Source organism: Desmodus rotundus, chromosome 6 (genome assembly GCF_022682495.2).
Source record: "Desmodus rotundus isolate HL8 chromosome 6, HLdesRot8A.1, whole genome shotgun sequence".
Taxonomy (NCBI): Eukaryota; Metazoa; Chordata; class Mammalia; order Chiroptera; family Phyllostomidae; genus Desmodus; species Desmodus rotundus.
The window spans coordinates 116,155,555-116,179,857 of record NC_071392.1 but is presented as its reverse complement, the minus strand read 5'-3'; the positions used below and the strand labels follow the sequence as shown (position 1 = coordinate 116,179,857).

Here is a 24,303-nt window from a genome sequence, read left to right as displayed (position 1 = left end):
GCCGTGCGGGGGCGCGCGTGCGTGCGCAGGCGTTGCTCAGAGGGACGAGGCAAAGCAGAGAAACCAGCAGCAGGTCTGGTCTTGGTCCATACCGCCCGTCGCGCCGCCAGCCTGTCCCGCGTCTGTTGCCGCCGCCGCAATGGGAGTGCAGGTGGAGACCATCTCCCCGGGAGACGGTGAGTAGGCGCCTCTGACGGTGCTGGGGCCCCCGTTGCCGTGCGCATCCGCTCACTGCACCCGTCTGTCTGTCTCCTCAGGGCGCACCTTCCCGAAGCGCGGCCAGACCTGCGTGGTGCACTACACTGGTGAGTCGGCGGGCCCTCGGGGTGGGGGGCCCTCCCGCCCCCGGTCCGGGCGCAGGCTGGGGGCAAAGGCTCAGGGCGTGGCGGCGGTGAGGCCCTCGTGTTCCAAGGCTCAGGCCTGGGTGGTGGCAGCGCCCCCGAGGGGGCAGCCTCGGGCCTGCCGAACCCGCCACCATCTGAGCCGGCGCTCGTGAGCGCTGACCTCGGACTTAGTGTTATCTCGCCCTTTGCAAGCAATTTTGTGCTTTAGATGCTGCCCTTATGTCCACTGCACAGATGAGGAAACTGAGGCTTGGGAGGCGAAGTCACTTGCCCAAGGTCACGCTCGGGAATTGGCAGAGCCCCGGCCAGGGACCATCAGAAAGGATTTGCACCATTTCTGTGTCCTGGTTGACACCCTGCTCTCCCCACCCCCGCCCGGTTCTGGCCCTCCCTTCGATGGAGATAAGAAGGGTGAGGTACTTCCCAATCTGCTGCACTGCCTCTTCCCCCCTCGGGAAGTTGGGCTTCAGTCCCTCCTCCGCGGGTGGAGCCGGTAGAGAAGTCCCAGTTGCTAAGGCTTTGCCTTGACCCAGCCTGGCCATGGAGAAACTAGATCTGCGCGGCCTTCCACCTCTTTTTACTTTCGAGACACTTACACATCCAAGCTTCGGTGGCAGTGATGGCCCAGGATGCTAGAACATGTCACTTAGTGCCCCCACGCTTCTAGGAGTAGACTTTTTTCATCTCCATTTTAAAGATAAAGAAACTGAGGCCCAGGTGGGGTAACAAACACATAATGTAGGCCAAAAGAAATCGTAGACTCCCAGCCAAAATTCAGACATCAGAGTCAATGCCGTCTTTTATTCCATGCCCTTACAAGGTCCTCCTGGGTTGTATTGGGTAGGGGAGTGGGGAGACTAAGCAGGCGGAGACTCCAGGGCTGTGGGTGGAGGGAGGGGAGATTGGTGTAGCCTTAGTTGCTGATATGAATCATTTCCCTCCCCCTCCTCCTTCCCCTTTCTCCCCCTTCCAACCCTTTCTTCTGTTCCTCCTCCTACTTCCTCTGTTTCTTCTTTCTCTTGCTTCTCTCCCTCCTCCTGGGTAGTAGGCTGTGGGCAGTTCTGACTGAGCTGCTCAGGTCTACCCTTCTAGGCTTTACCCTTCTGTCTCAGACCATGGTGGGGAGCCCTCTGTTGAGGGAAATGACTTTCATTAGGAAGGGCAGGGGGAGGCAACTAGAATTCCCCCTCTGGCGGCCTTTTATTTCTCTGGCCTTCCTTTATGGGTAAGAATGGGGGTAGGGGTGGAGGGAGTTAAGGACTAGAACCTTTTAAAAGGCTACGGAAGGAGGAGATAGGGAAACCCATCTCTGTAGGGAACAGTTTCCTGCCTGTGAATGAAACTGCAAAGTGGCTTTGACGTTTTAAATGACTGTCTTTGTAAGCCACAGTCAGCACCTGAACCTAGGGCACCAGTGGAGAAAAGCACGTCAGTTAGGTGGTTTCTGATCAGTAGGGTGAGGAGAAGGTCCAATGCCTTTCACACACAGTGCTGGGGGTGTGGGCAGTTCATTCAGTTCCCACAGCCAGCTAAGCAGAGACAGGGACTCAGGTGATTGGGTGACTTCTGCACCCCGCCTCTGCCCTCCAGTTTGTGAGTAGCCAGATTCTGGTAATTGGCTACTATTGTACATCAGTCCCACTCCCACGTCTGTGCCCCTTGTCGCCAGTGGCGGGACTGGACACCAGCATGCAGGCAGAACCACATTTCACAGTGCCTCTGGAGGAATTGTCCCCACACAGCGTGTCCGGAGCCTTTCGCTAAGAGAGCAGATGGTCGTGGGGCCCAGAACACCATCAGAGCTCCCAGTGCCTCTTCTCCAAGTCCGTGTTTTTCCTCGAGGGTGGCACCCACGCACACGTTCCCAGAACAGCAGCAGGACCCGGGCACGCATTGGGACAAAAGCTTTCTTTTCTTACTTCATTTTTGAAGAGCCCTACAGAGACGCCTTAGTGAGAAGTCAGCTCTGCTCACGCTCACAGAACAGGTGGTTCTCAGGCGGGTGGCTTTGTCTTGTGGGCCTTTGCCACCAGCTTTCAGGAAGAACCTGTTTAAGACCTGTGGGGGTGTGAGAGGAATGGGTAGGTGCTTTGAGATTTCATCTGTAGTAGTTCAGGCTTTTAAGCCATCGGGAACAGAATCCCAACTTGAGGGAATTTGATGTGGGGTGGGGCAGTGAGTGTCGTAAACATCTGAGTCTTCCAGTGCAGGAGGCCCACTGGGCCTTAAGAAGGGAGAAGACATTCTCATGATAACCCCGGTTTTCATGTCTGCTTTTCCCGCCTGGCTGCACCAGTAGTTTCCTGTTACAGTGTAGTTATTGTCTTCCCGAGTGGTGGGTGGCGGAAGTCCCCTCTGAGCCCCCTGCCCCACACCCCCAGTCCCCTCCTCTGTGTGTGTACCTCCTTTTGAGTGTCTAGTGCGGATTGCTGGGCTGCGTGACCCCAGTGATTGCAGTTCTAGGAGGAAGAACCTGCCTGACCCAGGTTCGGGTCCGGTGAACACATGATCATCCGGTCCTCTCTGGCTGGGCGTTCACTGCTGCAGATGTGGGGGCAGGGCAGAGAAATAGCAGTACAGCGAGGTGCTTGCCAAAATCTCCCCTTAGCCGCTAGAGATCCGCCTGGCCCAGGCTGCAGGGGCATTTTCAGTACGCAGGTGGCTCCGGGAGTAGGCCTGACATCACTCTCCAGGCTCCCTCTGGCATAGCATGAGCGTGGCCTCAAAGAAAGGCTGGTGCCACCTTTTGCTGGTGCCAGGAGGGAAAATGAAAACTTGACTGTCACCTGCCAGGCACCTCCTAGTAGCATGACAGGCACTGAGGGGGGAGGAGGAAGTGGAAAGGTAACCTGCCACCTGTGTGCCTTGAGGGTCCTGTGAGTTGTCACGGCTGCTTCCTTGCCTCCAGTAGCTTTGTCACCTTGATTGCTGCTGAGCTTGTCCTGACACAGAGCGAGGCTTACGGCTGTCTCCCTACAGCGTGAGAGCAACCTCAGGTGGGTTGTGAAGGCATCCTTTTTTACCCTCTTAATAGTAGCTGACGTCTTGTCCTTGCATTCGGGTTTGTCAGTAGTCTGGCTTCTGGCTGAGGAAAACCGAGGGCCCCTCAGCCCCATCTCTGCAGCAGGTCCACTGGGAGGGCACCTGACCTTTCAGGGCAGGTGCGGATCGCTTGCCTGCAGCCTCCCTCTAGCCCCTCTCTTATCTTTAGCCGCTGTCTTCCCTCGCCTCTCTCTTTCCTTCCATCTGCTTCCCCGCTGGGTGTTTCTTGGCTGCTGAGCTGATGTCTGGAGGAAGGCGCGCCCCCAGCAGAGACTGCTCAGGGGGCTTCCCCGGCGCTGTCTTCAGGTAGCTGGCTGGAGCTGCCCGGGCTGGGCTGCGACAGGGCCCTTCCTTCCTACAGCAGATGTTTAATACGGCCAGGCAGGCCATGGGGATGTGGCCAGTGAACTAAACAGACAAAGACATGACCTGGCGGGGCTTCCCTGGGTGGCAAGACCAATGGCATGAAGGTGTGCCGTGTAGTGGCGAGAAGCACTGTGGAGAGATGAGAGCAGGGTGAGGGCTTGGGGAGGGTTCTTGCTGCTTTTAGTGAGAGTGGTTGGAAAAGGCCTCTGACAAAATGACACTTTCATATTTGCCGAAAAGAAGTTGGGGAGTGAGTGGCGTGGCTGTCTAGAAGAGTATTCCAGGCAGAGGGGAAAGCTAGTCCTGAGGCTCTGAGGCTGGAGCGTGCTTGGTGCAGTAGGGGAACAGCCAGGAGACCGGTGTGGCTGCCGTGGGTGATGTAAGGGGGGAAGCGGTAAAGAGGAGGTGATGGCAGAGCCTGGTAGATTGTTACTGGAACATCAGCTTTTTCTCTTGAGTAAGGTGGGATCGTCGGAGGGTCGTGAGCTGGCTTGGGTGTTAGTAGGCCCACTGCCTTCTGGCTACCGTGTGGACAATGAACTTCGGGGGGCCAGGGCAGACACAGGGCCCTGCTCGTATTATGGGTGTGTGGAGCGTGCCGGCCTGGGAGGGTGCACAGAGGCGGTGCCAAGTGGATGTCATCCCCAGGAAGATGTGGGTCCTTCGTTGGGTTCACATCTTGCCTCTGCCCTATGTCACACGTTACAAGTGTTTGGGAAAATTGTCCCGCTTTTCTAAGCTTCCATGTGCCGTCCGTAAACGGGAGTGACAGCGCCTGGTGTGAGGAGCTGCCGGGGCAGGTGCGTTCTGGGTGGAGCAGGGGCAACAGTCATGCTGTGGTTGCACGAGCTGTCATTGAGACTTCCTGTGTCCCGGTCCAGGGCAGTGTATCCCCTCCGCCCCACCTTTGGTCCAGCTAGCCCGCCCTGTGAGGTGGAGCTAGCGTGGGAGAAAGGAAGAGCCCTGGCCCTCGCACCGCAGCTCCTGGAGCGGCTCAGATGTACAGGCAGTTTAGGGTCCGAGACCTCACTCTCCACTTGTTTTACAGATGGGGAAATAGGCACCTGTAAAAAAAAGAGATGAATCTGAGTTAGGATTCATCTTAAAACAGTCCTACGTGTTACCCACAGAATATAATGGCTAAGAAGGCTGGAGCCATTCTCTTAAATGAGAACCAAAGGAGGTTTTTAGTGTTTGTTGTTTCCTGTGGGTATGAGAGGCACAGAGCTAGGCTATAGCAGCTTCGCTGTGTGGGCAAGTTAAGACATCCGTCCTTTTTCTACCCGGGTCTTCTTGACATTATGAGATTCTAACATTTTGAAAATAGACCTTGCTACGGACACATGATTTTCTTTCTTTTGGGATTGTGATCACCAAATACAGAACCCCACAGATGAGGGCGGAAGGCTTGCCAGTCTCGAATGAATGAACCAGAGGCCCCCACAGCGTTGGGGTGTGTGTGCAGCTCTCATTTGTGAAATTTTCAGACGCAGACAGAAATCAGAGCAGAACTGTAAACACCCATGTGCCCGCCCCCCCCCCCCCGCCCCGCCCGGGGTTCTGCAGTGATTGAAGTTTGTCCCATTGGCCCTCTCTGTCTGTTTACAGGATGCGTACAGCTGTGTTCTGTGGGGGTTGGTTTTGTTTGGATGAGCCGTTACAGTCACAGACAGCGTGACACTTGACCTCGAATACCTGAGCATGCTCTCGGAGTGAGAGTAACCTCCTGACCCTACTGGCCACACCTACGAAAATGAAACTGATTCCATAGTATCTCCAACCAAGTTCATATTGAAACTGCCCCGGTTGTCCTCAGAGTGTTTTTAGTAACTTAAAAAAAAACCCAGACTCCAGTTGAGGTGTACTCATCGCAGTTGGGTATTGTGTCTATAGTGTCACCTTAGAGGAGTCCCCTCATTGATGTCTCTTAATGACTCCTGTTGTTCCAAAGACAGCAAACTCAGTATCTTATCGAATGCCCATGTCTGCCTCGTTGTTCTCTCCTGGTGTTGCCTGACTCCTTCCCCACCCTGATTTCCTGTACCCTGGAAACCAACTGTCTGAACGGTTTCTGGGTAAGCACTCGAGTGCGAGGACTCCGTACGTGAAGCTGTGTACTTCATACTCGGAACCCGGTGGGAGACACTGCTGTTTGTGAGGCTGAATGTGATCTTTCTTGTAAAGGTACGCTTTCCCCTTTGCAAGGAGCAGGCAGTCTGGGGGGATCAGCACAGTCCTGCAAGCGCCCTGCTCATCAGCCTCTCCCTGCTGGCGTTCACCCCAGTGATTGTTCGCGAAGAAATTACTTCATTGGCATTTACAAAGTGGCAGTTTTCAAGTTCTTTCCTACCTTCTGCATTTCTTCGCTGCCACTCTGTAAGGTAGGGTACAGCTTCATTTCTTTCCCTTTAATTGTCAATGTTTAAAGTGAGGAGTCAGTTTTATAGTCATCCCCAGTGGTAGCAAGTGACTTCCCCTCTATCAGTTTGCGTGTAGTACACTGAGAACTCATCGGTTTTACTCAGGGCCTTAAAATCATTGACAGTCGTTACTCTTTTTGATGCACGGTCCCACATTTTGCCAGTAGGAGTCCCTTCAGACCTTTCTGACGAGCTCCCACTTTTCCTTAGTCGCTACCTCGGTTTCACGGCTCTGGCCTTGGCAGCAGTCACCTCTCTGAAACAGCCACGGCTCCTTCTAGCGGGGCTCACAGGCTTTTGTTGGCATTAACAGCGTTACTGGATATAATTTATGTGCCATAAAACTCACTGATTTACTCATAGATCTTTTAACCTGAACAGTTTCTGTTGGTTAAAAATTGATTTTTTTGTGAAGTGCTAATGGCTTCACTATATTCACAAACCAGGGAATCATTTGCCTGCCTTGGGGTTTTCTCTAAAAATAGTATTGTCACCTGCTATTTCCCGTGGAAAAGGCCAGGGGTGTTTTGGATAACTTAGCATGTACTATTCAGTTCTCCCTTTGGTGCTCCTGGTAGTGTTTGCTTGTTTTTATTTCTATTTTTTCGGTCCCCTTTTTGCTTTTAACCTACTGCTAAGGAACTGAACTAGATCTTTGCATGCCTTCCCTCACCCCCTTTTAACTTGAGCCAGAGGAATTCTAGAGGTTCAGAAAAAAGCGGGAGGGAAGGAGGGGCGCTGGTGAAATACTCAGCTCCAGGATGCTGCTGACTCTGCTCTGGTTGCCTGCACACGCCCCCTCCCGGAGCACAGACCTTCCTGGCCTGCGTTCCTGCTCCCATTCCCCTCCGCAAGGCAGGCTGTTAGTGCAGCTTCAGTGACACCCTCTCAGTGGGTCTCCCTGACCCTTTGCTACAGTGGGTCTTCACAGGTGTGCGTGTGCGCACCCCTCTCTGATTTTCCTACAAGGCACCCATGTCCTTCTTAGCCTTCCTCGCAGTCAGGCTGTGTGCAGTTAACATCTGTGCTTCCCCCAGTAGACTGCAGGCTCCAGGAGGCCGGGCCCACACTGGTAGTGTTCTCCTGGGTCTCCCCGTCCATGCCGGGTATGGAGTAGGTGCTCAGTAGCTGTGTGAATGAGTGGCCCGTTGGGACGATCTGGCACAGTCTGTAGCTGCAGTGTGAAAACCCACATTCCTGTAGTGATTGGGGTAACATTCTATTTCCTTTAAGTTAGAATAAGAAAGAAAATATCTACATCATTTTGGATTTTGCCTAATCCTTATGGATTAATAAAATTGTGACCACTTCTCCTTTCACGCCCACTGCACACGGGTCGGCACACCAAACCCTTCTCTTAGTTATTCAGTAAATGGGTGAGAAATTAAGGGAGTGCCTCGGTGTTGCCCTGGAGATGCTTATCTTGTAGGAGGTGCCTCCCCTGGTGCTTGCCCTCAGAAGAGAGGTGCCTGGAGCGCCAGACTCCTGGGGCTGTGAGTGCCATGCGGTCTCAGACGGGTGTGGCTCAGGCAGGCGGGAAGAAAGGGTTTAAGTGTGTGCAAAGGCCTTGAGTGGGGAAAGATACTTTTGATTTTTCTGCAAGGTGCTGTTCTGGATACCGAGAACGTGGGAGTGAAGAAGACAGTCTCTGCCATCGTAGATTTACGCTGTAGTGTGAGAGACAGGTGACAACGATGATTAGTAAGTGCAAGTGCACCGTACATTAGCCAGGAAGTGCTAAGGAGAAGACAGTAGAAGGTTGAGATTTTAGACAGACCGATGGGAAAGCGACATTTGCAGAAAGACCTGAAGGAGGTAAGGGCTGATGCATGGGACTTTGTGGGTGAGAGGATTTTAAGCAGAGGGAGCAGCAAGGACGAAGGCCCCAGGGTGGGCATACGGCTGGTGTGTGTGCAGAACAGAAGGAAGCAGAGTTCTTGGCCCAGAGAAGCAGGAGCGTAACCAGGTGAGGTCAGAGAGATGACCATGCTGGGTGGCAGCTCTTACATGGTCTCGTAGGCCGTAGGAAGGACTTGGGCTTCTGTTCTGAGTGAGATGGGGAGCCATGGGAAGGTGTTGAGCAGAGGAGTAATAGGGTCTGACTTGTATTTTTTTAAATGTCCCTCTGGCTGCTGTGTCAAGTTAGAACTGTAAGAGAGCAAGGGCAGAGAAGCAAGGAGGGCCAGGGGAGGAATTGCTATGATGATCTGGAGCCAAGCTCCAGAACTGGCGCTTTTAACCATTGTACCCTACAGCCTCCTGCCTCTGTGTTTTGTGGAGAACTGAAAACAAAAGAAAATTAAAGGTCGTGTATATTTCTGCTATCTCCAGTATGTTTCCTTCTGCGCATCCCCCCACCCTCCATGAGACATAATATGACAGTCTTTTTTTTTTTTAATTTAATCTGTTTTATTTTTTTCCCATTACCATTTAGTCCCTTTATGCTGCCCTCCCCAGCAACCACCACACTGTTGACCATATCCACGAGTCCTTTTTCCTTTTTGCTCAATCCTTCCACCCCCCAACATCCCCCACCCCCCTTCCACTAGCTGTCATCTGCTCTCCATCTATGAGTCTGTCTCTGTTTTGCTCGTTAGTTCAGTTTGTTCATTAGATTCCACTTATGAGTGAAATCATATGGTGTTTGTCTTTGTCTGAGTGGCTTGTTTCACTCAGCATAATGTTCTCCAGGTCCATCCATGCTGGGTCCCAAAGGGTAAAATTTTCTTCTTTTTTACGGCCAAGTAGAATTCCGATGTGTAAATATCCCATAGTTGTTTTACCCATTCAGCTACTGATGGACACTTGGGCTACTTCCATGTCTTGGCGATTGTAAATAATGCTGCAATGAACATAGAGATGCTTAATGTTCTTTCAAGTTAGTGTTGGGTTCCTTCAGATACATTCCCAGAAGTGGGATCCCTGGGTCAAAAGGTCTATTTTTAATTTTTTGAGGTCTCTCCCTACTACTTTCCACAGTGGCTGCACCAGTCTGCCTTCCCAGCAACAGTGCACAAGGGTTCCCCTGTCTCCACATCCTCCCCAGCGCGCGTTGCTTGTTGACTTACTGGTGATGGCCATTCTGACAGGTGCGAGGTGGTACCTCATTGTGGCTGATGCGGCAGTCTTGTGTGTCTTGTGATGAAGTGGGAAATGGAAAGGCATCCCCCAAGGACATGCCTTCTGGTTTGTGTTCTGGGATCCTGGTGTCCTTTCGGTCATGGGCCCTCCTTTGAAAACACTTTCAGGCTAGAGGGATTTAGCCAAAAGCTAGAAGCATTTCCAGATGGAAGTGTTTTTGCGCTGGGTTTGTGTGAGGGGAGAAAGAATCTGGTCCTGTCTTTGGACAGGCGTTCGACCTTCGGTCATACCGTGAGCGGCTCTCGGAACTCCAGTTCAGGAGGGGCGCCTTTGGTTGCGACCTCAGAGACTCGGAGACAGGACAGAGACGTGAACTTGAATTAACACCTCTTAGCTCCCTCAGGGGGCAGAATCTCTTTTCACCCATCGTGGTTGGGACACGTAGATAGTTGGCACATTAATCATAAAAGTGACACGGTTTATGTAAACATTTCAAATCCAGACATAAATCATTGGTTAAATGATCGTATCTTTCTTTTAGGGTGGCTCTTCTGGTGGGGGTTTACCATCAAGGTCCTTGCTAAACCTAGTTCTGGCTTTTAAAGTAGAGCAGAGGCTGTTCAAGGTCATTTTCATGCCAACCTTTCTAGAATTTTAAGCTTGCTTTCTCCAAACACACATTGGTCTCACCCACACCGTTATTTCCAGCAATATTTTTTAGGGATTTGCATTTATTGAATCTTTCCAAACGGTTATCTGGAGCCACTCCTCTTTTCTTCACACTCATCTATCATGTATATACACACTACCGAATTCCGTTATTAATGCTCAGGAAGTAAAACTGACGTGAGTGGATTTGAGAGTGACATCGCTGACTGACCCTCGGTACGTACGCATAGAACTCACATGGGGCTGAGCTGGAGACTGGGGCGGGAAGGAGCTTTCTCTGGCTGGCGCTGTGCAGGCTGTAGTTCTTTTTTTTTTTTTTTAAGATGTATTTATTTATAGGCAGAGGGGAAGGGAGGGAGAAAGAGGGAGAGAAACATCAGTGTGTGGTTGCCTCTGATGCACCTCCTGCTGGGGACCTGGCCTGCAACCCAGGCGTGTGCCCCAACCGAGAATCGAACTGGTGACCCTTTGGTTTCCAGGCCGGTGCTGGATCCACTGAGCCACACCAGCCAGGGCAGGCTGTGGGTCTCATAGGAGTCTCTGGTGAGGCAGTTAAGTAAAAGGTGTTTGAGAGAGAGTCTGTATATATTAAGAAGGAAGGGAAACGGATAAGCCTAATTCAGTACACCCACTTGTGCCTGAGTCAGTCCATCCATTTATATGGAAATCGTCCAGGTGGCTTCAAGTCCAAATCTACAGAAACAATAGCAACTTTGAATTTGGTTCCCCCACCTCCATTCAACCACTGGACTTTTTGTGCTTAAGGAACTACCTTTTGAGATAAAAATAGAAATCTTTTCTCTGTCTTCCAGCCATAAATGGCAAGAATTTTATTTGTTGTGAAAGTTTGGGGTTTGGGATGTTTCCCTTTGTCATTGCCATTGTTTGATTTAGGTTTGAGTGTTTTGTTTTTTAATCTTAGAACTTTCCATATTTGGACCCTGTAAAATGCTACCTGTGAAAACCACCTGCAAAGATGCATCAGCAACTGAAAGCCACATTGTGAGTCTTGAGCTGTAACTACAAGTGCTAGAACCGTAACCCTACACACACCTTCTTCGGTCATCTTCCCCTATCCCGTTGTGGGTGTGTGGTGACTTTGCCTTCCGCAAAGCAGAATACACTGGAAGCGACTCCGTTTCTGTTGGATCATTAGCAAAATAATAACCCAGTGGTCCTCTTGAATCTCTAAATCCTGGCCGTGGGTCTTAACCACTGCTTCTGTGACTTGGGCCAAGCACCAGGAACACAGTCTTGGGGCACTTCGCTCAGGAGCTGCTGGCCAGGTCTTCTCTTCTGGTTCCTTCGGAGCAAGAGCAGTCTCAAACACACGAGCAGCAGGAAAGAGCAGCGTGCCGAGGGGGAGATGAACTCAGGACACTTCCCCACGCCCTTTGTGGTGGTTACTAAAGTCCACATGCTCCCTTTCCAAGGCTTGGTGTCTGGTGCTTCCCCCAGCAACAGCTGAACAGTTTGGGAGGAGACCCAGACGAAAATGACATCAACTGCCTTGCAGCCAGAGAACAGTCCCTCATGCAACCATAGCTTGCTTGCTTTTTTTTTTTTTTAATCCTCACCTGATGATATATTTATTGATTTTAAAGAGAGAGAGGAAGGAGTAGGGGGAGAGAAACATCGACTGGTTTCCTCCTATACATACCCTGATTGGGGATTGAACCCCCAGCCTTTTGGCCTACGGGACAATGCTCCAACCAACCGAGGCCCCCCAGCCAGGCCAGCTGAAGCTTTCGCTCCTTTCATGGTCTTGTGGTTTTACCTGGAGACTGCGAGTTTGCACATTTTTCCCACTGATCAGTAATTGAAAGGTGCTGGAAGTAAAAACTGCCATTCTGGGATAGCCCCTCAGATTCTCACCACCATAGAGGGGAGAGGTCTAAATATGGAAGCCTTGTGCTTGTCCTGCTGGTTCTCAAAACCGTGCAAAGGGAGCAGATCCGAACGTGCCCATGAGTGCCAGCATTGTGAGTGCCAGGAGTTGAGCTGAGTGCCGCAGGGACATAGGACTCTGAGTTCAGGTCTGTGACCTGGAGACAGTTTTTGAAATGGAGAATATGGACCTATCCCAGGCAGATTCCGGGTCATAAGGTATATAGGTTTGTGTGTGGTCAGAAGTGAAATTGGTCAGTTCCGGAAATAGAAGGTCGTTCTGGCGTTGATTTTCACTAGGAGTGGCCTTCGGAGAGTAAAGAGTGTCAGCTCTCATGTCTGAACTGTAACTTCGGGCCCCATTGCTCAGCAGAGCGTGCTTTCTCTAGGAAATGATGGCACCACCTTGGCAGGAGGTCTCACTGGTGGAGGGCCCGAGGTCCTGGCACAGAGCTGTCTGGAGCTAAAGGGGGAACAGCTGCTGGGCTTGACTCGCTGCCCCAGACACAGGAAGCCCTTACCATCTCCTGCCAGGTTGGGCGTAGTAGGTAAACCTGCGGGGTTGTAGTAAGTCACACGGTTTTCCCCTTTAAAAAGAAAAACCGTTTATAGAGGCGTAACTGCCATCCAATAAACTGGCCGTATATAATGTGTATAATTTTGAAAGTTTTGGTGTGTTTCTTTGTTACCCTTTGGAACCTCACTTCCCACTTCCAACAATCAAAGATACACGGACTTTCTGTCAGTGTAGATTAATTTACATTTTCTAAACCTTTTTGTAAATAGAACCATACAGTATGTACTCTTTTTTTTTTTTCAATTTTTCACTTACAGTTGACATTCAATATTAATTTCAGGTGTCAGTCTATACTCTTTGGCTTCTACTTGGCATAATTACTTTGAGGTTATTGCTATTCTCGTGTATTAATAGTCCGTTCCTTTCTATTACTGAGTAGCTTTCTGTTGTACGGATATACTTGCTTATCCGTTCACCAGTGAGCAGATGATCGGGTTGTTCCAGGTTTGGGCTATTAAAAGTAATAGATCTGCTATGAACGTTTGTATGCGAGTCTTCTCATGTGGACACAGGCTGTCATTTCTCATGTATAGATACCCGGGAGTAGAATGTCTGGGTCATATGCAAGGTGTATGTTTCACTTAAACTACTAGATTCTTTTCCACGGTGCTTTTCCATTATCTGTTCCCATCATCAACCTGTGAGAATTCCAGTCCCTCCGTATCCTGACCAGTGCATGGGATGATCAGCCTTTTTATTTGTGCTCATTCTCATCGGTAGTAGTCATGCCTCCTAGTGGCATTTGCGTTTTCGCAGTGACTAATAACGTTGAGCATCTTTCATGTGCTTAATTGCCATCTGTGTGTCTTTTCCAGTGAAGTGTCTGTTCAGACTTCTTCCCTTTTTTAATTGTTTTCTCATTGTTTAGTTTTGAGAGCTCTTTATATATTCTGGGCATAAGTCCTTTATGAGGTATATTATTTGCAAAGAGTATTCTATTCTCTCAGTCTGTGACTTGACTTTGCGTTCTCTTAAAAGTGTCTTTTAAAGCACAGATGTTTTCAGTTTTGATGAAGTTCAGTTTATTCTTACGGACTATGCTTTTTGACTTCGTATTATAAGAAATCTTTGCCTGATTATTTGCCTAATGATTATTTCTCTATTTTCTTCCAGAAGTTTTATAGGTTTCTTGTTTATGTTCAGATCTGTTACCTGTTTGGAGTTGATGCTGATCACGCTGTAAAGTGCAGATCCAGATTTTTATTCTCTGCCTGTGGGCAGCCAGATGTTCCAGCCCAGTGTACTTTTCATCTCGGGCACTGTCGTTTTCATCTCTGGAAGTTCGATTTGAATCTTACTCTCCTTCTCTCCTGATTCTAACATCTGTGTCAGTTCTGGGTTGGTTTTGGTTGTTTGATTAGTCTTGGCATTGTGGGTCGTGTCCGCCCGCCTCTCTGCATGCTTGGTAATTTTGGATGATGGGCATGGACTGTACCTTTCGGGGTCCTGGATGTCTTCGTTCCTATAAATCATCCTGAGCTTTGTACTTGGAAGTGCTGAAGTTACTTGGAAACAGTTTCTGAGGTCTTGCCTCGGATCTTCCTGAGTACCCTACCCCAGTGCTCCATGGCTTTCTCCTGCCCGGCGAGTAGGAACAGGCGCGGACCCTCCTAAACGCTTGCGGTGGCTCTTTTCCTGGCCTCGGGTAGTTTCCTCAGACACTTACCTGTTTATTCCTCTCTGAACACTTAATAGGGACCCTCTGCAAGGCTCTGGAGATTTCTCTGTAGCTCTCCTCCCTGGTACGTATCTGTGGATTCGGGCTGGTTGGGCTCCATCCCAGTTCCCGGGCTCGCCTTCCCAGTTTCCCATCCCTCCAGAATCACCACCCTTTATTGAGATGGTCAGTGTCTTAAAAACCATTGTCTAAGCTATTATCTGGGTTGTTTTGTTCCTTTTTTATGGGGGGAGAGGTTGTTTGTTTTGTTTCCTATTTGTTTGGGTTTTTTGTTCTTGGGGTTTTTTGGGGGTTGTTTAGATGGGAGGGTAAATCTGATCCCCGTTCCTCCATCTTGGCCAAAACTGTGACCTGTTTTGATGTCACAGCTTTTCTTGCATTTTGCGTTCGACCCTGACCAGCCTAATTCCCACTGCGGAAGGCGCTGGAGCGCTTTCACTCCTGCTGCTCAGGGGACACCGCCTCCTGCCCTGCATCAGCTCCTCCCCCAGCCTGACCGCGGACAGCTGTACACAGTGCGAAGGGCTCTGTTCCTCCCCGTTGAGGGGAGGCCTTGTCCCTACAGCCTGTGCCAGTTGTGTGACATTCTGCTCAGCTCTGGGGATGTTGCTCACCTTTCAGACTTAGATTACAGGAAATCCCTCCTCCAGCTGCAGGGACCCCACCATTACCAGTACCGGCTCTCAGCCCCTCCCTGTGAAGGTTTCTCCGAGGAAGTGGGTGAGAGTGACGGGTGCTGGCTGCTGTGGTCTGGAGTTCTGGAGCAAGGCTCACGTGCTCTTCCCGGGGACAGCAGCTCATCTGAACTGGGGTAGGAGAACACGATCCTTGGCAGAGCTCCTACATAAAGCCCATATACTCAGAGATTCTACTTGATGCTTCTTATGGTTTCTTAAAGAGGCTTCGCCCCTCAATGACCCAGAAGAGTGTAAGAGAACCAGGGTTAGACAGACGTTTTCCCAGACCTAGAGTCTCTTCGGTGGAGAGTATCCAGTTCTCCAGGCTGGCTCAGCGGCAGAGGGAGGCTGGGTCCGCCTTGCGGCCCAAGTCTGGTGCCAGTCACACACAGAAGCGTCTCACCTGCAGGCACAGTGGGATGGGGGCACAGGACATCGGGAGGTTGCTTGGCGGTGCGTGGACAGTGAGGGGGTCTGTCTCAGCACCCGTGGTTTTTCTTGGCAGTCAAATGCGATCTTGCCCAGGTTCGGGGCGTGTTCAAATCTGGCAGGAAGTAGGATGGCCCTTTCTTGGTGTACTGTATTTTTAAAACTATGAGTTGCAACCCATTAGTGTATCCTGAAATAAACTTAGGGGTCACAGGCAGCATTCTCTTTAACAATGTGTGTCCTGGGTCCTGACACAACACACTGCTCTGCTGTCACAGTCGGTGACAGCTCTTTGTGCTGTGGGTTCTGGAGTTCCGTTTCTGTCACTCCTCTCTTGGCAGCACTGCAGTGGGGTGTGTAAGTGCCAAGTAGAGGCATACATCATACCATTTAGGTTACTCTCAGCCGCGAGTAACTGAAAACCTGCCTTAGGGCAAAGCAGACTTTGAATCACCTTAGAGCAGAAGTCTTGAGGGAGGTGGTTTGGGTCTGGTTCGGATCCGTGGAAGGACTACTCTGGTGCTCCTGACCTTCTCATGGGTACAAGGTGGCGGTCATGGTTCCAGACATCACATCCTCACACTGCAGCATTCAGCAGGAAGGGAGGGCAGGAGCTTTTTTCCTGAGTGTGTTTTTCTTTTTTACCGGTGAGACATGTCTTTTCCTGCAAGGTTGCAGGAAAGCACAGTTGGTCTGAGTGCCAAACTGACCCACATGCCCCACCTGCCCCAACCCTGGAATAAGAGAAGGGTGTAGATTGATTCCCGTTCACCCACGGGACCAGGCTGTTGCTGCTCCTGGAAAGCTGATACTGAGTTATAAAGGGCGGGGGTGGGGGTGGGGGGGTTGTTGCTGAGTCCGGATTTTCTGAAATCTGGAGTGTGCCACAGCCTGGCCTCTAGGCGCCTCTCTGGGCAGGTTTTTCTCTGTGGGTTTTGTCCAGCTGGCCTTTGCAGACAACCAGGGGCCAGGGACCATCCTTCCATCTGTGGTTCTTTCCCACAGGGACTTCTCACCTAGTGACTTATCCCCTATGGCTGCTCAGGAAGCCCCAGGGCTCTGCTCAAGTTCTGCCCTATAAAGAATACAGACCTGGACACGCTACTTCTGATCTTCAGTCTCCTCTGTAGCTCACAGTCCCCGTTGGGCAAATAAAGTCTTGCTGCTAGAGCCAGGCCCTACTGCTCACTGGCTTGCACCTTGAGCAGGTTGCTGAACCTGGGAATTGGTTCCCTTGTTTCTGTTACAAGCAGTCTCAGGAGGGTGGAAGGAAAGGCACTGTTTGGCCAGAGGACGAATCTGAGAATCCTGGCTACTCATTGCCTACTGTCACTCTTAATGCTGAAGTTCGGTTGAGCTGGGCTCAGTGTTGGAAGTAGAGCTTCATACAGGTGGGCTGAACGTGGACTGAAGGGGGGGTGTCTGCAGTGAGTAGTGTGGGGTGTGGAGACCGTTCTTCTCTCAGTTACTCTTTTGTAGCAAACTGGTAAATCCTGCCATTTGTCCTTTCTTTGATCAGGTAGTGATTGTGTCTGGCAGAGATAAGCTTCGTTTACACCCCAATGTGCTAGTTCCGGGGTGCCAGTTCCTGGCTGTGCACCGACTTAGCAGGGATAGATTCCTGCCCATCCTCCTGTCTCCCTCAGTCCTCAGCTCGCAACCCCGGGCTTTAGGCAGTGGCAGCAGGCGCCTGCCCCCACGACATCTGTCTCCTCTCCCAGTCTGTAAGGGGGGCAGTTCTGCTCCCCGCCCCTCCCTGTTTCCTATTTTGTCAAGGCGCAGATATCCTGGTGCCTGAGATAAAGCTCTCACTTGATCTCTGCTTCCCCCTCCCACGTGAAAGTGTTGACATTTTTAGGTTGGGGTTTTGTTGGGATTTTCCTCTTCCTCTCAAAAATGCAAACACGACAAAATTCTGTCTCACTGGGCCTTCTCAGGGACGCCTAGAACCCTGGCGGGTGCCACCCTCGGCCTCCAGTGGAATCAGCTTTTGTTAACTATGTGGCAGCAGCTGGCTGACCCCTTCCAGTCAGGGATCCTGGTTCGAGGGTTTTCAGAACCTGAGTGACAGTCCCCACCGTCGGCTGACGCTGGCTTCTGAAGAAACCAACACCGACCGTCTTCTTTGGACGAGTTGTGGATGTCTGTTAACTCTTTTCCCAGGACACTCGCCCTCCGGCGCCTCCGTCCCTGGAATTCCCCCGTCCAGTGGAGGGTGCCTGGTGGTTTGTCTGGCTTCCAGGAAACTGGAATAGTAAAATGAACGTGGTTTTTGGATTTATAGCCCAGCTTTACTACTTCAGCAAGTTACTTTACTTCCGTCTGCCTCAGTTCCTTCATCTGGGAAAAGGGGACAGTGCCGTGGGAGGGTTGAATAAGTTTATGTATGGAAAGTGCCCAGCTCAGTCCCTGACTGGGGGTGGAAGCGCTGCCCACAGTCCTGCTGGAGTTGTTAGCCGCTCACTGGTGAGAGCTCGTCTGTGCCTTTTCCAGCACCGCTCCTCTGGTTCTCTGACACCAGCTGGTGCCCTACAACTCAGTTCAATTTTGACACTACCCACATTTCTGTAAAAGGTGACGGGCGGATCGAGGAAGGAATATTGCTTCTTACGCTGTGTGTGACTTTCAGCTGCTGTGTGTGCCTGGAAGGCCCGCAGTTAGTCTGGGAGGAAGTCCACAGAGTACTGGAAAGTCGCGCAAGGAGAGTGTACACCCCCCCCCCCCCCCCCCCCCCCCCCCGTTCTCCACCCAGGGCCGACTGCTGCCTGCCTCAGGTGATCCACTTACTGCTTTGAGCCGGGGAGAGCAGCCACAAGCCCTCGGTAGAGGGACTACCCCGACTCCTTAGAGACCTGCCGAGGACACGGGACTCCTCCCTGGACGCCGCAGGGCCTCCTCGGGCCTAGCGCCCTGCCCGGCCCTGCCGCGCTGGCTTCTGGGGTTTGCCTCGCTGGTGGCTTCTGACTCGCCCCTTGTCATCACGCCTTGTTGCTCATGTTCCCATGCATTTTCCACAGGGATGCTTGAAGATGGAAAGAAATTTGATTCCTCCCGGGACAGAAACAAGCCCTTTAAGTTTGTGCTAGGCAAGCAGGAGGTGATCCGAGGCTGGGAAGAAGGGGTTGCGCAGGTATGCTCTCGTTTGTTTTCTTTTGTTTCTGAGTGTCCACCTTCTAAACTGTGTGTCGTCTGTCTGCAAAACGCTTCCCGTACCAGGAAAAAGAAGAAACCAAAACACGAGCTCTCTCTGCAGCTGCACGGTGTTTCCATGGTGGGTGTGCTCTGGTTTATTTGACCAGCACCCTGTTGCTGGCCATCTGGGGCATTGCCCGTGTTCTGCGGTTGTAAACCAGCCGCGGTGACTAACTGGGGACTCAGTTTTACATTCGTCGGGTGTTGCCGTAGGCGAGGCCCCAGTAGTAGAGCGAGCGGTTTGGTGGCTGTGTGCGCTGTCTTCGACATATTGCCGAGTCGCCATTCGTGGGGATCACACTGCGAGCTGCCACCAGCGGCCTCTGAAGCTGCTTGACCCCCCCTCACCCCGCCGGCAGTGTGTTGTTAGACTTTGGCCTCGGGGAGATACAGTGAGTGACGAGTGTTGTCTTGGGGTAGTTTTCATCTGCGTCTGTGTTACTGTGGGCCGTTGTGTCAGACCACTTCTGAGAGGTCATGTTCAGGGATGGAGTCATCTTGTTTGTGTTGAGTTGTTTCTTCACCACTCCGGGCCCGTTGTGTAAACAGCTTTTGTTCTGCCAGCAAACGGAATTCCCAATAGACAAAAGGGGACCCAGGGCTGCCAGACTTCAGCTGGATTCTGTCCTTCCACGGAGCCCTGCCAGCCGAAGGGATGATTACAGTGGCCCGAGACCCAGTGAGCTTTATAATGAGGCCCTGCGTGTTGGTAGTAAGTCTGTTTCCCTCTGACCGAAGAGAATTGGAGCTTTACCAAAGCAAAGAGAAAGATTTCTCTCTTTCCCTTTTCTAGAATAGACATTGCTCCACTTCCTCCATAAAATCACTGATTTATCACCAAATAAATTGCTTAACTTTCAGGAACTCTAAGGCATCCCATTCCTGGGCTCTAGGTTTCTGTCCCTGCAGGGCGGAGCATTGGCAGTGTGGGAAGGAGAGGATCTTTGCGGTTTACTTCCCTTCGGAGGCCCTGCCAGCTACACCTTTCTGTCTCATCCTGTGCCCCACCCCCCACATCTGGCTAGCTCTTGGTCTGCAGCCCAGCCCCCATCTCCCATGCCAACCATTGTCCACACCACAGCCCATCTTCTGTGGCTGTTCAAGCCCCGGCACAATAATTGTGTTGTGCGTTCCAAGAGCCGTAACTGCCACCGAGATTCGTTATCAGCCTGCTTCACATTCCAGGCTTGGCAAGGCATGACGCGCAGCTGGGGAGATGCCCAGTGTGCTTTGGGGTCAGTCACAGCTCTCGTTCGCGAGAGTCTGGGTGCCCCGGGACCTCCGTGGGGCGTCTTCGTTAAACGCCTGGACAGAATGTTTCTTTAGCAGTGTGTGCAGGAAGGCGGGGGATCGTCTTGGGCCCCTCTTCCCTTCTTTTGATGTCGTTCTGGTGTTGAGTGTTTATAGGCATGCAGTCCTCCCACAAGTACCATCTCGGCAGCTTGCCAAAGAAGTTCGTTGGGCATGTATCTGGGGCGTCTTTCCATGTTAGTACATTTAAAGCCACTATAACTATACTCTTTCTAGTGGCGAATCCATAGTGAGATGTGCCTTTGACCTGTCTCCCCTTACGATGGGCGTTTGGGTTGTTAGCAGAAGATTCTGGAAGTAGAATTGCTGGGCAAAAGGGTAGGATAGTTGTGAATTTTATCAGATTAAGCCACATGCTTCTTAAGTGTCCCCACCACCTTGGTCTCACACGTCCCTGTCTCTGAAGGGAGCTGCAGGAAGCACGGCTTGTGCGTAGCGTGGGGAACCTCACTGCAGCCTGCCTCTTCCTCTCAGTCCCTGTCCCTCGGGCGGGGCCTTCAGAGAGGCGGTTGGAGAATGGACATGTGGCAGAGAACCTGCTCGCTCGCTCTTCATAAAATAGATTTTTCAACTCATTTGTGCATTAGATTAGAAAATGAAGAAAGTACAAACATTTTTTAAAGCGAAAATTTTCCCTCCACCCTGGTCACTGTACTCTGTTCTCCCCGTAGAAAGTGGTGGTTTATACAGGCAGGTACAAATATGTAAATATTTTTATCTTTCTCACAAAAGTGGTAGGTATTGTACCATGCTACTTTGTACTCCAGAAAGTTATGCTGTCTGTTTTAAAGTTTTTCTATATTTATAAAGTATGAGTTTATGAGTGTAGAAAAGTAGACTACCCTGGATACTACTTTCTGTCTCTGGGGTGTCCTGGTGCCTGACAGCCTGTGTCTTTTAAGCAAAGTTTTGTTCCAAGCACTCCTTTTTCAAGAGCCTTGATGCCACTTACCACGTCCTCTGACCAAGAGGCCACTGCAGGACTGAGGTGGTGTCACCTCCAGAGTGTTGGCTGCCTGGAGTCAGGTCAGGAAACTTGGGCAGGAAGTTTGAGGGCCTAGCTGTTGTGGGGAATCCGGGAGCTTCTCATCTGCCGTTGGGCCCCTTGGAGCCAGGTACAGGGACATCGCGCCTGACTGCCGACCCCCACGTCCTGCGTAGGGGCGTTGCCCGGTGCCCAGTGCCCAGGCAGCTGCACAGTTGCTGGAATGTGCTACTCACACCGTCCTGGACAAAGGACACCCAAGCTTCTTACGGAGACAGTTGAGTGCGTCCAGCTGATTCTTTTTCCCTTGTTCTTTTCACAGATGAGTGTGGGCCAGAGAGCCAAACTGACTATCTCCCCAGACTATGCCTACGGTGCCACTGGGCACCCGGGCATCATCCCACCGAATGCCACTCTGGTCTTTGACGTGGAGCTTCTAAAACTGGAATGACAGGAATGGCCTCCTCCCTGAGCTCCCTGTTCTTGGGTAAGGAACTTACCGTTGCAGGGCTTTTAACTCCCTTCGCCCCCCCCCCCCCCCGCCCCCGGTCCCCGTGTCCTGTCAGCATGAGACGGGTGGTGGAACCACAGAGGCCACCACCGCCACCCCCATTCTCCTCTGTGGGCGTGCTTGCAGTTTTGGTTATCAGTGTGCACCTCGAATGTACAGGTGGCGCACCTGTGGGAGGGGGTGGCATATGTTCTCGAATGTACTCACGGGGATGGGGTAGCTGATGGTAGCTGCTCAAATGAAGTATTTGTATGTGTAGCTTATAAACTAAACCTCAGTTGGGAGCTGGAAACATAGGCCGAATATTCAGTGCCAATGTTTTAGTTCTTTAGCAATAGGATTGTTAATGACTCTGCTTAGCCTCTCCTGGCTTGTGTTCCTCCCTCATCCATAGTCAGTGGTTGCTGCCTGTTAGGTGACGTAAGAGAGGCACTGCCACCTGGGCCACCTGCCCTGGGGAGCAAGGCCAGGCAGTGGAGGCCAGCAGGCCAGTGTATTGTCAGTGAGTTGAAAGCAAGGCCAGAGGATGTCACTGAAGGGTGGAGGGTGCTCTCAGACAGTCCTGGGAGGGCCTCCTAGGGACCTGAGTCAGCCTTCCTGTGCAACAGGGGAGGAAACCGAGGCCCAGAGAAGATCACAGTCGGTCAGTGGCGAGCTACAACCAGAACCCCTTTCATGCCTTTCTTTCCTGGACTTTTCCTTCCCCTTACCTTCATTTCTAGGAAACCAAACCTCATATTCTAATGACACAAAACTTTCCAAATGGGTGTTCAAATCATAAAACATGTAAGGGGTGCCACCTTTCCAGTGGGCCCAGGACCTCAGTGCTTGCTCCCCTCCTGCCCTGGAACCAGAGGGCAGAGCCGGTGGCCGGGAAGAATGCTTTTGTTCGAAAGCTCCAGTAAGTGGCTGCCCGCCGTCTGCTGTGGCGCAGCCGCGTCCCGCTGTGGACTGCTTTAAGTGTAGGGGGACGTTGTTGACTAACAGGTGTCTTCTCTCTCTGTGGTTTGAACCCCACACAGCCGGGTCACGCAGGCATGCTCGGGTTTGGTGACTCTGGCTTCTCCGTTTGACATTCCTACCAGGAGGGAACGCCTGACACTTCAGAGAGCCTCCCTCTGCCCAGAGTACACCTAGTCCACACCCTCTTTCCTGTTCTTTGAAAGCCAAGTTCTGGGAACGTAAATGTACTTGAGGGAGCCTTGGAGTTACTCTGATTTGGGAGCAGGCTTCTGTAAATCTGGTGGGATGGAGGATGGGGAGCAGAGGGGAGGGAATGAAGGGCTCCGAGTTAGCCTGGTGTAAGCCTCCCTGTGCACTGCCAAAGAACATCTCAGAGCTTCCTGCAAGGGTCTTGAAGGAAAGCCCAAGAGCAAAAAGTTACAGGTTTGGGTGAATGAATGAAGACTGCGCTCAGCATGGGGAATATCACCCTAGGGCTTTGCACATTGAAGTCGCCTGGGAAGCTTTTCAGACTCTTCTGGTGCCCCTGCCTCAGTTGGCACAGTCACTGGGCGTGAGATCCAAGGGTTAAGGTTTGTTAAAGCCTCCAGGTAATTCCTATATGCAGCCAGTGATAATAGGGGTGGCCTTGGTGAACTGCCCCTCCTGCTGTCCTCAGCAAGATAAACCTAACCTTGAGTTTAAAAAAAAAGACCAATTTAAGCAGGAAGGGGTTGCTCATCTGGGAGCACAGCCCGAACCCAGCTGGCCCTCCCCAGCTGGGGCAGAAGTGGCTGGTCCAAGTAAGACCTCACAGCTGTTGGGAAGGGACTTGGCAGGGCAGCCAGCCTTGTGGCTGTCCCCACTGCACACAAAGAGCACTGCGTCGCTGGAACTCATGAGTTTTCTGTCCCCAACAGATGTGCCCTGGAGGGACCTGACGCCCCCGACGCACACACGCGAATCCGTACGGAGCTTTTCCTGATGTTCCACTACACTCTGTACAGACATCCGCCCGACTGAATGTGTCTGTCACCCAGCTTCGCTCTCCCTCTCCTCGTGTGTGTGCGCCTGAACTACATGCCACGACCTCAAGTTCCTCTTTCTTTCGTTTTCCTTTTGGGGTGAAGATTCCGTTTCAGTCTTTCAGATCTAGGTTTCCAATTGCATATTAGTCAAGTATTAACAGCACAAGTAATGGGTTAACTTTAGACTAGGAATTGGTGGGGGGGGGGGGGGCGGTGCAAGAATCTTTATTTTATTTTATTTTTTGGATGAAATTTTTATCTATTATATATTAAACATTCTTGCTGCTGCGCTGCGAAGCCATAGCAGATTTGGGCGCTGTGGAGGGCCGAGTTGTCTCCAAGTTGAGAGACGTCTTTGGGTTGGATCAAGAGCTCTACCCAAAACTGAAGTGGGGTGGGGGGCCTTGCCTCCACTGCTCCATCCCACTCTCCCCTTAAACCCTCTGCCTTTTAAAAGCAAATCGTTTTCACTGCGACATTGGACACTACAGGTATCTGTCCCCGGGCCAGCAGGGACCTCTGAAGCCTTCTTCGTGGCCTGGCTTTTTTCCCCCATCCTGTGGTTTTTTTCTAATAGATATTCAGGACTTTTATAATGTCATAGCTATCCAGGCTCCACTTCCTAAATTTTGAGAACTTTAGTCGAAAGTTTAAATCGAAGGTGCTGTTTGTAGACACTGAAAACCCAGTGAAAGCCCAGCCACCGTGGCAAATCCCTGAGTGCTGTTTTAAGAAAACGATGCTGGTCATCACAGCTTCAGCATCTCCTGTTTTCTGATGCTCACCTCCCCCTGCTAATCTCAAATTTCCTGGCTTCTCCTCTCCCCTCTCACTCCTTTGCTGTCCCGTGTAGTGATCTGGTGAGAGAAGTTACTGCTGCCTACCCCCACCCTCCTCCCCTGCACTACATATGAGTTTCAAGTTTTATTATTGCAATAAAAGTGCTTTACGCTGGCTTTTCTCAGCTCGGTGTGATGGTGGTTGCTTTCGGGTGCCTGCCCTGCCTTTTGGTGCAGGGGGTAGGGTGTCGGCTCTGTGCAGAACAACAGCAGGGACATCCTTCCTCACTGATGTCTCTGGGGGTGGGGTGGGTTTGCATCTTCACCCATGGAGGGAGCTGCCTGAGGTCAGCCTGGGGTCGTTGGGGAGCACCCCTCGCCCCTC

The 24,303-nt window shown here is 51.4% G+C and overlaps 1 protein-coding gene across 1 annotated transcript; it reads left to right on the top strand.

Annotated features, from left to right (window-relative positions):
* The first annotated feature begins 26 nt into the window (after positions 1-26).
* On the top strand, positions 27-24,103 carry FKBP1A (FKBP prolyl isomerase 1A). The gene is made up of 5 exons (XM_024559471.3): positions 27-176; positions 258-305; positions 18,188-18,300; positions 20,981-21,145; positions 23,032-24,103. The coding sequence occupies exons 1-4, from the start codon at positions 140-142 to the stop codon at positions 21,107-21,109; spliced, it is 327 nt and encodes a 108-aa protein (XP_024415239.1). The 5' UTR covers positions 27-139; the 3' UTR covers positions 21,110-21,145; positions 23,032-24,103.
* Positions 24,104-24,303: the final 200 nt, after the last annotated feature.

Coding starts and splice junctions, on each gene's coding strand:
- FKBP1A (XM_024559471.3), top strand. CDS start 140: ATGGGAGTGCAGGTGGAGACCATCTCCCCGGGAGACG. Junction 177..257: donor GACCATCTCCCCGGGAGACG/GTGAGTAGGCGC, acceptor CTGTCTCCTCAG/GGCGCACCTTCCCGAAGCGC. Junction 306..18,187: donor CTGCGTGGTGCACTACACTG/GTGAGTCGGCGG, acceptor CATTTTCCACAG/GGATGCTTGAAGATGGAAAG.